Genomic DNA, 15,394 nt, shown 5'->3' with positions numbered 1-15,394 from the left:
CAGTAATTGCTTGTAATTACCATGTAGTTATCATTATCTAAAATTTGGGGTTGTTCTTGCTACAGTTTCATGTATCACAGTATACAATACCTCTTTGGGTGCATTCACTCCTCCCAGTCATCTTGTTGGTAACTGTAATTCTCATTTCACAGACGAGGCATCTGAAACAGAGAGGTTTAGTAACTTGCCCAAGGCCACATAGCTAGTCAGAGGGGTTTGCACCTGAATCTACTCTACTCCAGAGACTGAACCTTAAGAACCACTCTGTGTTACCTCTCTTGGTAAATGCCTGCCAAGACCCTCCAAAGTAACATCTCTATCCCCTCCCCTGGCTCCAGGTTCCCACCAGCGTTAAGGACCTACCAAGGGGTCGCCTGTCCCTACGTCACCAGATACCAGCATGCAGAAAATCCTAACACCAACAACCTCAGCTTGCAACCAGTCCACCCAGGACCGGTGCACGACTGCAGGCCAAGCTTTTAGCTCAGGCTCAAGGACCTCGAAGTCCTCAGCCATCCCACCCCCCGTGAAGTCCAGGGGCCCGAATTCTGGGGCCAATGCGCATCAGATGCGCAGGATCATCGCCGAGGATGCTGAGTGGTCGCTGGCCACCGTGCCCCTGCTCACAGAGCTCTGCATTCAGCACATTGTCAAGAATTTCCAGAGTGAGTCTGTTCCTGCTGGTGGCAGGAGGGAGGCTGCCAGGAGCGCAGGGCAGGGTGGGTGGGGGCTGCCTGGAGGAGAGGCCTCAGAGGCTGGGTCCTGGGGCAGCCGTGCCATCCCGCACAGAGTGCTCACCCATACTCAACACTTCCCTTCGTCCCTGGAGCCAAGACAGTTTCTCCTGCTGTCCCCACTTCCAGCCCCACTAGAGTCTTACCCACAATGTACCCTCCATGTCTATGCCCTCTCCTCACCTTTCCTACTCTTTTCAACAAAACCCAGCCCAAACCCTATTTACCTCCCCCTCTAGAAAGCCCTCTCTGGTTAACTGGCCTTTACTCTCTTGGAGTCTTCCGTGGTGTGTATATTTTCTTGGTTTGTTCTGTACAATGTGTGCTGTAGACGTTCATCCTTTTCAAAGACAAATTGCGAGCTTCTCCTACTGGATGAGGAGCTCTCTGAGGACAGGGCCAAATTTTGTCTGCAATATCTATCACCACCTAACTTACTTGTTTCACTTGTTTATTGTCTGACTCCCCTCTTAGGAGGGAGCGGCTTCCTCTGTTTCATTCGCTCTTACACCCTCAGCACTTAGAACAGTGTCTGGCAAATAGCAGGTGCTAGAATTTTGTTTGTTTGTTTGTTTGTTTTGAAATGAATGGATCAAATCAAATTGGGAGCCTCTGAAGTCAGGGATTGTCCCCTCCATCAGACTAAGTGATGACTGAGGGCTGGACCTAAGATTCTTCCTCAGGCTGGGAGTTCCCTGAGACCAGCAGCTAAGATGTCAACTTTCAGGCAAGGAAAATCCCAAAGCCAGGGGCTGGGTCTTCCCTGTCAGACAGCACCTCCCTGAGAGCACAGTCTGTCTTCCCTCCCAGACTGGGGCTCCCAGAAGGCAGGGGGTGTTTTCCTTTTTCTCGGGGCCCCCAGGCGGGCCCAGCCCAGGTCACCCTGTGGCGGTTTCCCCAACACTGTGACTTCTGCTTTCTTCTCCCGTTCCCAAAGACAACCCTGTCCTGAAGCAGCTGCTCCCAGGACACCAGCAGAAGGTCCTGAACCACCTGTCCCCTGACCTACCACTGGCCGTGACTGCCAACCTGATCGATGATGAGAGCTACTGGCACCGCTGCTGCATGCAGCGCTGGCCCGTGTGCCACTTGGACTGCCACGGCGGCAGCTGGAAACGCATGTTCTTTGAGCGGCACCTGGAGAATCTGATAAAGCATTTCATCCCAGGCACCACGGACCCCGCCGTGATCCTCAACCTACTGCCGCTCTGCAGACACTATGTGCGTAGGGTCCGGGTGGATCAGTTCCTTCCACCAGTGCAGCTACCACCTCCGCCACACAATGGGGACCAATCTGACTCCGGCAGCGAGGGAGAGATGGAGGAGCCCACCATGGACCACTACCAACTGGGTGACCTGGTGGCTGGCCTGAGCCAGCTGGAGGAGCTGGACCTGGTGTATGGTGTCAAGGACTGTGGCATGAACTTCGAGTGGAACCTCTTTCTCTTCACCTACCGTGACTGCCACTCCTTGGCGGCTACCATCAAGGCATGCCGCACCCTCAAGGTACCATCCATCCCCCCTCCCCGCCAGGCCTTCCCCCATTTCCCATTCTCTGCATTTCTCTGATTCCCTCTCACCTCCTCTTCCTCTTTCTCAACTATTGTCATCTTCTTCCTCTCATTTCCTTATTCACTGACCGAATGTCCATCCCTCTCTGCACCCTGCACCCAGCTGCGTTCTGGGGATGCAGAGATGAACAAGGCACTGCCCTCCCGGCTCACCAGCTATTTATTCATTCAACAACCATCTGCGCTCTGGGCTCTGTCCTAGGTGCTGAAGATTCAGCATTGAAGATTCAGCATTGAGCAAAATTATACCATTTGTGCCCTCTGGAGCTAACTGTCTAGTGCAATAAAAGACACTAATCAGCAATCATGTGAATGTAAAACTGCAACTAGGATATTTGCCAGATTTAGCACAAAAAAGAAACAGGACGTCCAGTTAAATTTGAATTCCAGATACATATTGAATGATTTTTTTAGTATAAATATGTCCTAAATATTCTGATTGGTAGAGGGAGAGCCTGCCAGGAAATCAGAGAAGAAAAGGGGACATAGCATTGTGTCCCCTCTTTATGTCACCAAACCAAGGGAGGAGTGCGCTTCAAGGAGAGGAGGCGAGCAGCAATGGGGTGGGATGGAGCGAGGGCTGGATTTAGCAAACACGAAGGTTATGTGGTGGGGGCAGGGACAAGAAGCTATGTCACTGGGGTGCCAGGAGCAAAATGGCCAGATCACAGTGGTTTATGGAGAGAGTGGGAAGTGAGGACACGGGATGTCTGTGGTCAACTTTTTCAAGAACTTGGTTGTGAAAGAGGAGAGAGGCAGAAGAACAGAAACAGATGAAGGGTTGGGGTTTTCTTAAGAAAAAATGTGCATGTGTTTAAAACCAATGTGATTTTCATCCAATTGCAAGAAGTGGGTTGAGTCCAGGACAGAGGCACGGGTTCATTGACCATGGAAGGTTCCTGGGGAGGCAGGTGCGGTGGGATCCAGGACTGAGGTGGGCAGTTGGCTCTGGGCAGAGGGGAGAGTGGAGGAAAATAAGGCATTCCCATTCAATGGCTGCAGAGGCAGGGGGAGATTTACGTGCTGCAAGGAGGCTTCAGGGTGGTCCCCGAAGTTTGAGGAGGCTGGAGAAGGTTGAAATTGTAGATTATCACAGAGTATGTTGGCGAGAGAAAGAGAATTGGATCAGCACACAGCCTCGAGTGTGTTATTGGTGGTTCCAGTGAAACCAGCTAGTTCTATCACATAACATTTTCCATCATGTCAGTTGTCTGGGTGCAGAAAATAGACAGTGGGCTGGATCCAGGGTTGGAACTTTGCCAGACAGATGCAGTGAAAAGGTGAGAAAGACAAAGGACTCTAAGCTGGCTTAGAGAGGTGAAAAGAAAGAAGAAGACTGAAGGATCAGGAGAGAGTAGACAGGCCAGTCACTCCGAGGTCTCAAGAAAGAGAAAGGAGTGGTACAAGTCAGTGAGAAGGGATAGGAGTTCCCATCTCTCATATTCAGAATGCTATCCTCCACCCTCTCTTTTATCTTTTTACTTCATCCCATCCATTTCCTGGCTCTCACCCTTCCCACTTTCTCCCTGGTTCTTACCCTGGCCATCTTTTTTGAAAAGTTCCTCTCCTTGCCATGGTGGATCTTAGCCAGCTGTAGAGTGGGCAGCAAGGGACTGCAGGGTCAAACGGACCTGGATTCAAAACTTGTCTCCACACCTTAATCACAGTGTGACTCTGGACACATGATATGTTCGCCCTAAGCCTCCATTTTCTGTCTGTAAAATGGAGATAACTCATTCTACCCCACTGGGATGCTGAGGGAGAGAGATAGTGGTTGTGAAATGTTCTAGCAGCATGTCCAGCACATAGTTATTTCTCAAGAAATAGTAGCCTTTTCCCCCTACTGCCTGCCATCAATTCTGTGCCACTCTGCCATGCTAGCTGCACCTGCCCTGCCCAAGAGCTTGCCAGGTGGCCAACACCAGGTGCACAGAACCTCAGGCTTCACTTTGGCTCCCTCTTCTACCTGCAGAAGGGAGGTAGGCAGGCAGGTTACCCCTGGCTACCAAGTGCTATGGACCCTTTACTTGCCCACAGATCTTTAGGCTGACCCGGAGCAAGGTGGGTGATGACAAGGCACGCACCCTAATTCGCAGCCTGCTGGACCACCCAGCCCTCGAGGAGCTGGACCTGTCACACAACCTCATTGGGGACCGTGGTGCACGTGCTGCCGCCAAGCTGCTGAGCCACAGCCGCCTGCGTGTGCTCAACCTGGCCAACAACCAGGTGCGTGCGCCCGGTGCCCAGTCGCTGGCTCACGCTCTGGCACACAACACCAGCCTCCTTTCTCTCAACCTGCGCCTCAACTGCATTGAGGATGAGGGCGGCCAGGCACTTGCCCATGCCTTGCAGACCAACAAGTGCCTCACCACCCTGCACCTTGGCGGCAACGAACTTTCTGAGCCTACAGCCACACTCATCTCCCAGGTGCTCTCTGTCAACACCACGCTCACCAGCATCAACCTGTCCTGCAACCACATAGGACCGGTGAGCCAGAGCTCCTGGGGCAGGCAGAGCCAAGGAGAGGCCCTGGGGCCTTGAGGGTAAGGGGTGGACTCCAGCTGTCATGGGTTGGATGCCAGGTGATTGTTAAGATCGCAGACTTTACGTGGTTCGAATCCCAGCTCTGCCATTTAGGACTTCAGTTAAGCTACTTAACGTTTTTGGGCCTCCATTTTCTCATCCATAAAATGGGGATAATAATAGTATCTACTTCTGAATGTTGTTACTGGGAGGGTTCAATGTGTTATACTTGTAAAGCAGTTAACCATTGCAGGCACTGTCTAGGTCCTCAGTAATTGTTAGCTGTTGTATCACTAGGGGTTATATAAGTATACTATGCTCAGTACCTAATATCCATTAGTTTTCCTTTAATCCTCACAGTTGTCTAGTAAAATGTGTATTCTTAAGCCCATTTTACAGGTGGCAAATTGTCTCAGAGACATTGGTGATTTGCCTGAGAACATCCAATCCGTAGGAAGTGGCAGAGCTGTGATTAAACCCAGGACTGATTGAAAGCCAGGGTTCTTTCCAATAGACAATGTTTCTCAATTTTCTTGATCAAATCTCAGAGTAAGAAATGCAATTTACATGAATACCTAGTGAATATATACGTAAATATAATATAATTGAAATTTACTTTTACTGCTTGGTATGTCTGCTGATGTTTTCCTTTATAGTCTATTTTTTTTTTAAAATAAATGCTTCTGTATTACGCTGACTCTGCAACACACTGCTGGGTCACAGCCTCAAGCAGCAGCACCCTGCCTCCCAATGCAAAACTCCTTCACACTGGGCCTAGCCCACCCAACCCAGAAGGGGCTGAAGCTGTGAGGAGTAGGCAGGAGGGCCCTCTGGATGCATCAGTTAAGGCCCTGTACCTTCTACCAAACCTCCTCATTGAACAGTCTTTCTCACACTCACAGTGTCTCCGGAGCGGGTGCTCTTGGAATTGGCTTAAACAAGAGGAATATTCATAATATGTCATTATCAGAAGCCCCAGGGGAGGGGGTTCCGGGGGTTGGGAAATTCCTTGGCTCGGTGCCAGCCTCTGCTCCTACCGTCCCAGCCACGTGGTCGTGGCCTCGCTGGCTCTCCTCCTGTGGTCCCAAGATGGCGGCTGCCCCTCGCATAGAACAAAATAGAATGAAAAACTTCAGTGTGCTGCACGAATATGTTATGTACTATTTTGTGGAACTTCTGTTCCAGTCACATCTATGTGTAAAGAAAGAAAGAAAGAAAGAAAGAAAGAAAGAAAGAAAGAAAGAAAGAAAGAAATGATCCTTTCCTTGTACTTCTCTCTCAGGATGGTGGGAAGCAGCTCCTGGAAGGCATGTCAGACAACAGAACCCTACTGGAGTTTGACCTGCGCCTGTCCAATGTAGCCCAGGAGAGTGAGTACCTCATTGGCCAGGCCCTCTGTGCCAACCGTGAAGAAGCCCGCCAGCGGGTCCTGAATCCCGGCCACTTCCTGTCGCCACTCACTGAGAAGGGCTCTGAGAACCCTGCAGGATAAGGTAGGAGGCAGGGCTGGGGCAGTAACCGGGCTGGGGTCACTGCCCCACCACCACCCTTCGTTCCTTGCTCCCACCCTGCCTGCTGCAGAGTGTCACACTGGCTCACAGGGAGGAAGGGGGAGACCATGAAGATCTTTGGAGTGTAATCAAGGGTTGTGTGCATAAAGATGTGAGGAAGGGAGGAGGCCCAGAATGAGGGAGAAGGGGTATGAAGTGGGACCCAGCCCCCTAGCCAGGGAGAAGGTATTACCAGACCCCCTAAAATAAATTATTTCTTCCCGGTACAGGGAGAGGCAGAGAGAACTCTGAGGGACTGTGCCTGCCCAGACTCTCCCACAGGCCCACCTATGTCCCTGACCCCCATGCCCACCATTTTCCTCTTTACTGAACAGATCTTTGACTTCCTTCAAACAGGTATGTGCGCACACACGTGCGTGTGTGTGCACACACACACACACACACACCATTTATTCTCCCTGCCCCTAGTCCTGCTAAAGCAGAACCTTGCCTGGCTCTTCCACCCTCAGCCCTGCAGATGCCGCCTCCCTATTACTCGACTCTGCTTGAGTAATCCCAGTTCTGCAGGCTGTGACATCCCCTAATCGTTCCCCACAGCCTGGGAAGGGGGAAACAGAGGTGACAGGAGGGACTCAGGCCAACCTCCCCACACAGCTTCTCATGGGAGGGTAAGATGGTGGGGGAAGTGCCATGCTGGGAAGGGAAGTCAGTGAGTCATCCGAAACTTTATTATCCACCAGTTTGATTTGTACAATCTTTGCGCTTGGAAATCCACGACAGAAAGGCCACAGTGTGATGCACCCAGTTGACAGAGACCTGTCTTCTCCCAGCCAGGCCCAGCCCACCCCACAAGCCCTTGTCCTCAGGACACAGGGAGCCTTCCAGGCCCCCTCCACGAGTCCCCGTCACTCTGTGGCTGCCCACCCTGGAGCCACAGTCACAGAAACTGCATCAATCCACGGGGCCATGAGAGGGCCTGACTGATGGATTCAGGCTGAGCCCCATCTCCCATCCTCCTCAGGCTGAGGGGCCCCACAACCTCCAGATCTGTTTTCAAAGGGTGGGTCATAGGCTGCAAGCACAGCCTCGAGGTGCCTGCTCTCTGGGGACTCCTCCCAACAAGCAGGCGCTGAGCAGAGCACCAGAGGGGGCTTGGGAGTGACTGCAAATGTGTGCCTGTCCGGGCAGCCTAGAGTCTGACTGTGCCTGACACCCTCTGACAGTTCCAGAGTGCAAATGTGTAGGTGTGAGGGAGAGTGTGTGTGTACATAGCCACAGCTGCTAGCAGAGGTTCTAATTAGAGAAACAAGAATATTCAGTGTAAAGTTTAATTTTAGATTAATTTTCTGGTTTTCCTTTTCCCTGGCAATCAATAAAGCTACCGAGGAAAAAGAAGAATTCGTTTCTAAGTCTGTGCATGTGTGGGAGATGAGGCTGTCTGTGTGAGAAAACCTAGGCAGAAACGTTCAGTCCAGGCAAAAGTAATAATAGCCCCCCCCCCCCGCCCTTTACCTCCTCCCAGCTCCGGTTCTGTCTCAGAACTGAGCCTGAGGGAGGAGCTGAGTTCCTCCCTCCTTGGAGCCAGGAGGTAGCCAGGCCACCCCCACACAAGGGCAAGACATCCAGGTGCCAGCTGGCCGAGAACTGGGGCCTGAGGCCACAGCTCACCATCTGTACCTCACAGATGTCCGCTCAGAGGAAAGAGGGGTGCTCCAACCGCCAGGCCTCCGAGGAGCACAGACTCGGGGTCCAGGCGGGTTCAGTGCAGGTAGGCAGGTGGGCACTGCTGTCCAGGGAACCATAATGGGCAGCAGCACCCTCCTGCCTAAGCCTCCTCTTCTCCGGCCTTCAGCCATCTCCACAGGAAAATAACACTCAACTGCAATGGGCCACAGACCATGGCGTCCCCACAACCTGTGCCTCCCAAGTGCCCCCAGGGGAAGGAGGACAGGGGAGCCAGAGATGTTGCATAGGTGGAGGCCATGCCCTTGGTGGGTACAGGCCTAGCTTGGCTGGGGGAAGATGGGAGATGGTGCAGGCGGGGAAGAAGGAGCTCTGATAGCTTAGGCAAAGTGAGAAGCTTCAGGGGTGAGCAATGTCAGGCAGCTCAAGGGTTATCCTCTCCAGCTTGAAATATGAGCTCAATCCCTAGGCACTAAGTCTGCGGGGAAAACTTTAGCAGGAGGAGTTGGGAGGGCGGGGTGGGGGATGGTTGTACACAGACATGCACACTGAAGCACATCAGGGTGGGAGTGGAGGAGACATCAGAACTTTCGGGGAACAGGCTGTGGGGCAGGGCTCTGTGGTAGCAGCAGAATGCCCCTTTGAAGACCCTGGGGCACATGGGCTTCTTCAGCTCAGGGGAGGATGGAGGAATTGGGCAAGATTTAGAGAATCTGACTCTGACCCTGCCACTGGAATTGAGTATTTCTCCAACTGGGGCTTGTGACAAGGTCCTCAGCCCCGCAGAGGCGACGATGTGTGGGCTGCTCCCCACAGACACGTCCTCCTTTGGAGGTCCTTCCCCTCCATCCTCCACTGCCCTCTCCTCTGACTCCCATCATGCTCCCAGAGCTCCCCACTGTCACTCAGGCCCACCCCCACTCTCGCCACTCAGTCATTCACTTTGACCAGCTTTACAGAATGCTGCCTGGGTGGGATCTCACCCTCTTTGAAGGGGGTGCCCCACTAGAACCCAGCGAGAAGACTGCGGCCCAGAGGACTGAGGAAGCACTGAGGTACACTGCCCTGCCCCTGCCCCCCTGGCAACAGCTCCTCAGAGCCAGGGAACAGGAGGGAAGGGAGGAGAGCAACATCTGTGTCTCTCCAGGACCCAGGCTCCAGGGCTCAGGGAAATAAACAGTGGTGGGAGGGGCAGAAAGAAAACCCCCTTCTTTGCAGCACGAGCCAAAAAAGGGTAGTAACATTCCCACGGTTTGGAGATGGAGTATCGGTTTTGAGATGGGGGGTGACACCCGGTCCCGGCTGCAGAATTCGTTGCGGGTTGGAAGCCAGCCTGGCTGTTCACCAAACCAGGGCCCCCTTAGTAGAGACAGGCCCTAGGAAGCCAGGCAGCAGAAGAAGGAAAGCCCCAGTTGCCCTCCCCCACAGCCTCTGAACCTCCCCCGCTGCACGGCAAGGGCCTCTCACACGAGGCCAGGCCCAAGGCGGGTCCCACAGCACAGTCGCCACATAACAGTCAGAAGACCCGTTGAAAGGCTGGACAGGAAATCTCGACTGTGCCTCTAGGAAGGGGAGGTGTACTCTCAGGAACTCAGGGGCGGGGATGAAAGAGCCAACTCTGCCCCGGTGGGATTCTGCAGGAACTGCCGACCCCCTCCCACCCATCTGTCTCTTTATGTACAGGGCAGGCGGGGTCTCATCCCCATGGAGTCTGTCCCGCTCACCCTTGCCTCCCCCAAACACCCACCGTGCCCAGCACAGCCTCAGTCGTCATCGTGACTCCCCCTGCTACAGGCAGGGGGCACAGTCTGGCGAGGGGCAGGAGGGAGAGTGGCGGGCCTGTCGCGGGCCTTTGGTCACAGTGAGGTCTCCACGCAGGACCCATGGCGGTGCAGCGGCCGGTGGCTGTGGCCCAGACACCCCTCCTGCCTGTGCACGATGAGTACTGGAAAGTAGAGGGCGTCGTGGTAGGGCGGCGGCGGCCCAGCCTCCTCCTCGTCGTCGTCCTCGTCGTCCCCCATGCTGGCCTGGCTCGACAACCGCGTCTGCTCCGTGGGACAGCTCGCCTCGTTGACGCTTCCGCTTCGGCTGCGCCACAGGCAGCTGCGCCGCGAGCCATAGAGGCGGCCGAGCGAGAAGCGGCTGCCCCCGCAACCGGGCCCTCCGCCGGGCCCCGGGCCGACCCGCGGGCTGGCGCAGATGCTTAGGGCGCTGCGCGAGAAGATGGACGAGCTGCTGACCGCACGCTGACAGTGCTCGCAGCTGCGCCGGTACGGGGCCACGCCCGCCGCGCCCGGGCCGCCCACCCCGCCGTAGCGGCACATAGGCGTGTAGCCGCCGGCCCCGTCCCCTGCGCCGCGCGCCCCCAGCCCGGCCAAGTCCATGAGTACGGCCTCCGAGTAGCTGGGCACCAGCTGCTGGTTGGAACGGATGTGCCACTCGAGCTCCGTGCTGTCCACCGTGTTAACCCGCGGCAGGCGGTGGGTGAGCGGGGGCAGCAGCTCGTCGCTGGGGCTCAGGCCGCCGCCCGCGCTGCTGGCCGAGCCCGGGCCCTCCAGTCCAAAGAGCTTCTCCACGTGGTAGTGCGCGTAGGCCGTGCGGTACTCAGCCAGCACGCGCAGCGGCCACGACAGTGTCAGCAGCGCCGCAGCCCAGAAGGCCGACGAGCAGGCGTACCACGGCGGCCTGGCCGGGTCCGGGAAGGCCACCATGAACTCGCGGAAGTCCACGTTCTTGAGGTGCATGCCCTCGCGCGCCTCCATGTAGTCGTCCAGGCCCTCGTTCTCAGCGAAGAAGCGCGCCCGCTGGCACAGATAGGCGTTCTCGGCCTCCACACTGGCGAAGCTGAAGCACTTGGTGAAACGCAGCCGCGTGGCCGGCGCGCCCTCCAGCCCCACCAGCGCCTTGGACACGTCGCGGACACCACAGCGCGCGTAGTCGAACTCAGCCTCTGCCACGTGCGTGTTGACACGCTCATGATAGACCTGCGGCGTGGGGGAAGAAGGCGGGGGTCTCTTATGTCTGCTCACCCTTGTCTATCTGCACCATTGCTGCTCTTGTACAGTCTGGTCAGAACGTAAGCCTACCCTGGCTTTGATCCCTGTTGGAGCCCGGTAGGATCTTCTCATCTGGTTTATAGAGACACTAAGGCCCTCAGCTTAAGCAGTGAGTTAAAAATGCAGGCAGGAATCCACCTCATTCCAACCTGTGTGCATTCTAATTTTAATTAAGCTCTGCTTCATCTGAAGGTCAGGCCCTGGCCATGAACTCCTCCTTGGGCTTGCCTGAGCCTTTTCCCACTGTTTCCATTGTCCTACACTCCCCCCTCATCATCAAAGCCTGCCTGTCTTCCCTTTTACAAGTGTGTCTCCAGATGGGCCCTCCAGAGAAGCTTCCCAGAGAAGCTTGTCTCTGGTCTCCCTATTCCCACCTTAGCTATTGCCCAGCCTCCCTCCTGATTCCCAAGGCCCCAGACTTCTGTTTACCTGTCCCAGTACTGAGATGAAGGACACCCTCATCTGGGAAAAAATATCTTCCTCCTTCTCTTCTTCCAGCGCCCTTAATATGTCTAATCCTGGAGGGACCAGGAAGTGCTGATCGATCATCCCCACCACTGCCACTCTCCATGTGTGCCTACCTCCACCTTTTTGCCAGCTGAGTCCCACCTCTGGGAGCCTTGGACTTGAGATCCAGGGCCCTGGGTTTGAGTCTACCACTACCACTTAGAAGCTTCAGATCTTAGGCAAGTCCTTGAGCTAAGGTCTCCTGACTTGTGAAAGAGGACTTGGTAACAGCCACCTCACTGAACACGTGAGAACATGCTATGAGACCGTGCATGTGAAGCGGTCTCCAACCATTAAGCACTAAACAGTGTAGACCCTAGAGCAGACTGCTTGGGTTCAAATCCCAGCTCCCTCACATATTAGCTGTTTGAATCTGAGCAAGTTACTTAACCTCTCCAAGCCTCAGCTTTCTCATCTGTAAAATGGGGGTAACAGTTACCTACCTCATCAGGTTGTCATGAGGGTTATAATAAGTGACTTGATGTTTGTAAATTACTTGGAACAGCCGGTCTGCTGGTGTTTGCTGTTATTGTTATGATTGTTGTTACTGCCCTCCTGTTGCAGTGCCTGTGAGAGCTCACTGCTGCCCCTGCTCCTCCCTCTGGAGACAGTCAGAGTGGACCAGATGTGCACCCCGCTCCCATCTGGACTGGCTTGTGCTCCCCTCCAGCCCCTCACCTGGGTGGTGGTGTAGGCGTCTCCGTTGCGGTATCGGGTGACCTGGCGGGTGCGTCGGACATAGTGGTAGCTGATAGCCTTCCACCAGATGCAGGGCGTGGCCTGCTGCATGCGGCCCACACGCTCCCGAACACTGCTCACATCAACGCGGTGCTGAAGCTCATGGCGGGCTTGGCAGTGCCAGCACTCCACCAGATAGACAGCATACAGCATGAGCAGGAAGGCCAGGGGGATGTAGACATAGCCGTTGGAGCAAGGGCTGTCATGGTACATGAGGCTGTTGCCCTGGTAGGCGCTGCTGAAGGTGAGGCGGGTCACCGTGGTGACGTGGCACCAGGCCACGGCCCCCAGGCAGCCGTACATGAGCAGGGAGAGCAGCAGGCACTTCCAGTGGGACTCACGGCAGAGGGACTTGGTGAAAGAGGGCTGGATGGGACGCTGCTACTCAGAGGGGCAGGAAGAGGGGCCGAGGTGAGAGGGGAGTGAGACAGTGGCACGGCCCAGAACAAAGATGGATGCAGGGACAGAGGGGCAGAGGCCAGCACCAGAGATGACAGGCAGAGACAAGGATGTGGAGAGAACATGTAAGAGGGAGAGGAGAGCCAAGGACCAGAGATAAACACAGAAGAGACCCAGAGTGAGTCATGGAAACAGGAAAAGGGAACAGAGTGCCAACATAGGGAAGTGCAAATAGACACCCCAAGAAACAGAAAGGGATCAGCACCAGAGATGGAGGGAGGAGGCCCAGGTGGCAAAGACAGAGATGGATAGGATGGCACCCAGAGAAACAGAGTCCAAGGACAGACACAAAGATGGCAATGAAACAGGAGAAAGTGTGGTGGGAGAGAGAGGGGAGGACAGACAGGCATCAGCAAAGGCAGGTCCCCAGCCCAGACCTCTTCCAGCTGTTCCACTGACATCACCTTCCCACTAAACAGGTGGGTCCCTCACTTTCAGATTCTTTCAGTCCTACATTCTGGAAGAGCCACTCCTCTTTGACCCATCCACCTCCATGTCCCTCACAGACAAATAGCCTCATACCTCCCTTGGAAGGGAGCCCCCAGGGAACCCCCGGTCCTATCTCTTTCATCACATTCTGCACCCCAGCCTCCCTGTGAATCTCCCTCTTGTACCCTAAGATCCTTCCCCTGTCCTAAGATAGGAGGGGGGCTGGTGTCCCTGAAGGCCATCCCAGAGGAGATATCTAGAAGGGCAGAGGCAAGGGGCTAGGGAGAGGGGATGGAGAATGGGTGTTAGGGAGTAGGAAGGAAGATGTTTGCAGCCCAGCCATTTGTCAAGAGAGAACGATTTTTGGTGCTCTCCCGGGGCCTGTTAGCTTCCTACAGCACTTGGCAGGTTCTATCACACAGTCGCCCCAGTGAGTTGTTTACATGTCTGGCTCTGCTACTAGACTGGGTGTTCCTGAGGGCATGGCCCCATTTGTTTGCATCCTGGCTGCCTACCATGGTACTGGCACCCAATAGTCACTTAATAGATGGGTATTGAGTTGGATTTCTGGTGGTGTCTGGGCTTTTCCACTCTTCCTCCCTGCTGTCCAGCTTTAGGAACCCTGCACATTCCTGCTGAGATCCAGACTTATTCTTTCAATTCCCAGGACCTGGCCTGGAGGCTAGCCAGGGGAAGGGAGAAACGGATGGAAAAGAAGGGGTCAGTAACGGGCAGTGGGCCTGGTGTGAAATCAAAAGAAATATCTGGAAATGTAGAGAGGTAGGTGGACTAGGGAAATAGCACACAGTAGATACAAACCAGCTTAGGGTCCAAGAGCATTTCAGGGAGCTGTGTCCTTGGAGAGTGTGCATATGTGCACCTACCTGGGTGTGCACTTATCCCAATGAGAGCAAAGGGGCCCTTCCTGGAGGCCCATCTGCCTGTGTGCTTCTGCCCTAGTGCAGTGTGCGTGTGTGTGCACGGGTGTACATGGGAGGTGGGGGTGCTCCTGGTACTTTCATCAGTCTCTTTGTCTCCAGGTTCAGAGTACTGAAGAGTAAGGCCCCCAAGTAGGGACATGCTTAGTACCAGCACTATGAAGGATTCCTGGGCGAGGGGGGTGGGAGTGGGGGGCTGCTCACACAAGCTCCCAGTGATAAGGTGGAGGAGTAGGATGGGGGGTTAGGTGAGTGTCGCCTCTACACACTTGACCTTCTTCAGACCCCAGATGAGGTAATATCACCATTTTCCGCTAGTGTTCTCCTGCCTCCGTAGTCGCCCTCCCTGGCCTTCAAGATAGCATCCCCTCCGTAATACCGGATTCCGGCCACTATACCCACCCGGATCCGCCCGGGGTCTGCGAGGCTCCGCCCCTAGGCCCCTCCCCCTGCCCAGGACCCCCGAGCCCCGCCCCTGGCGCGGCCCCTTCCCCTGCCAGAGCGGACAGCTCCCGCCGCCGGGTGGGGACAGTGGCGCGGGACTGCGGCTGCAGCGGTCGGCTCGGGGTGCGGGGCGCCGGCCGCGCTGCGGCGGAACCGGTGGGGGCCGCGCGCGCAGAGGGGGATGGGGGGCCAGGCTGCGGCCGCGCCCGGGGAAGGGGCTCCTCCGGCTCTCACCTCCTCTCGGGCGGGGCCCTCGTCCGCCGCTGCCACTGCTGTGGGCTCCTCCGGGACCCCGGGGCCGCCACCGCCGCCGCCGCCGCCGCCGGCGCTCTCTCCCGCGGCCGAGCCAGGGGGGGACATGGCGTAGAGGGGGTGCGTCGAGCTCAGGGCCTCCCGGGGGGCTGCCAGGGGCCGGGGGCATCCTGCGCCGGCCCTGGGGAGAGGACGAGAGGGGGCGGGGCCCCTTCTGCTCCCCACCCCCCGCACGGGGGGAGGGGACCTGTGAAGGGCACAGGGGGGAAGGGGCTCGGGTGGGGAGGCGGGCTGGGGGCCGGGCTGGGGGGGCCGGGGCCGGGGCGGGTGTCACCTTGAGGCCCGCGCGGCGCCGCTCCGCCTCCCGCCCGCTCCCGCCGCCGCCTTTTGTCTGAGCCGAGCTGAAGCCAGCGCGCCCCCCTTCTTCCTCCCAGCGCAGGAGCCCCGCCCCCAGCCCCCCAAACTCCGCCTTCCCCAAGCCTACCGAATAACCACCCCTCAAAGAGAAGAAGCAACAGGGGCTCCCAGTACCCCTTCCCCACTCCTAAC

General features: G+C 56.0%; 2 protein-coding genes across 2 annotated transcripts; one reads left to right on the top strand and one right to left on the bottom strand.

The window, feature by feature from the left end:
- The first annotated feature begins 400 nt into the window (after nucleotides 1–400).
- Nucleotides 401–6,320, top strand: TCTE1 (t-complex-associated-testis-expressed 1). Its single transcript, XM_054568785.1, has 4 exons — nucleotides 401–665; nucleotides 1,672–2,240; nucleotides 4,343–4,792; nucleotides 6,111–6,320. Exons 1-4 carry the CDS (start codon nucleotides 401–403, stop codon nucleotides 6,318–6,320), a joined length of 1,494 nt encoding a protein of 497 aa, XP_054424760.1.
- A 1,558-nt stretch (nucleotides 6,321–7,878) lies between these two features.
- Nucleotides 7,879–15,103, bottom strand: TMEM151B (transmembrane protein 151B). The gene is made up of 3 exons (XM_054568784.1): nucleotides 14,828–15,103; nucleotides 12,264–12,704; nucleotides 7,879–11,006 (listed from the first exon to the last, which is right to left on the bottom strand). The coding sequence occupies exons 1-3, from the start codon at nucleotides 14,951–14,953 to the stop codon at nucleotides 9,879–9,881; spliced, it is 1,695 nt and encodes a 564-aa protein (XP_054424759.1). The 5' UTR covers nucleotides 14,954–15,103; the 3' UTR covers nucleotides 7,879–9,878.
- Between the last annotated feature and the right edge of the window lie 291 nt (nucleotides 15,104–15,394).

This window comes from Pteronotus mesoamericanus, unplaced genomic scaffold (genome assembly GCF_021234165.1).
Source record: "Pteronotus mesoamericanus isolate MK-2021 breed Mesoamerican mustached bat unplaced genomic scaffold, CSHL_Meso_final contig_20, whole genome shotgun sequence".
In the NCBI taxonomy this organism is placed as follows: Eukaryota; Metazoa; Chordata; class Mammalia; order Chiroptera; family Mormoopidae; genus Pteronotus; species Pteronotus mesoamericanus.
This window is presented reverse-complemented; position numbering and strand designations above follow the sequence as displayed.

What these genes read in the sequence shown, in the direction of transcription:
- TCTE1 (XM_054568785.1), top strand. Translation starts at nt 401, where the DNA reads ATGCAGAAAATCCTAACACCAACAACCTCAGCTTGCAACCAGTCCACC. An exon ending in AGGCATGCCGCACCCTCAAG is followed by an intron (nt 2,241 to 4,342) that starts GTACCATCCATC and finishes ACTTGCCCACAG; the next exon opens with ATCTTTAGGCTGACCCGGAG. An exon ending in CCTGCAACCACATAGGACCG is followed by an intron (nt 4,793 to 6,110) that starts GTGAGCCAGAGC and finishes CTTCTCTCTCAG; the next exon opens with GATGGTGGGAAGCAGCTCCT.
- TMEM151B (XM_054568784.1), bottom strand. Translation starts at nt 14,953, where the DNA reads ATGTCCCCCCCTGGCTCGGCCGCGGGAGAGAGCGCCGGCGGCGGCGGC. An exon ending in AGGGCCCCGCCCGAGAGGAG is followed by an intron (nt 12,705 to 14,827) that starts GTGAGAGCCGGA and finishes CCCTCTGAGTAG; the next exon opens with CAGCGTCCCATCCAGCCCTC. An exon ending in ACGCCTACACCACCACCCAG is followed by an intron (nt 11,007 to 12,263) that starts GTGAGGGGCTGG and finishes CCCACGCCGCAG; the next exon opens with GTCTATCATGAGCGTGTCAA.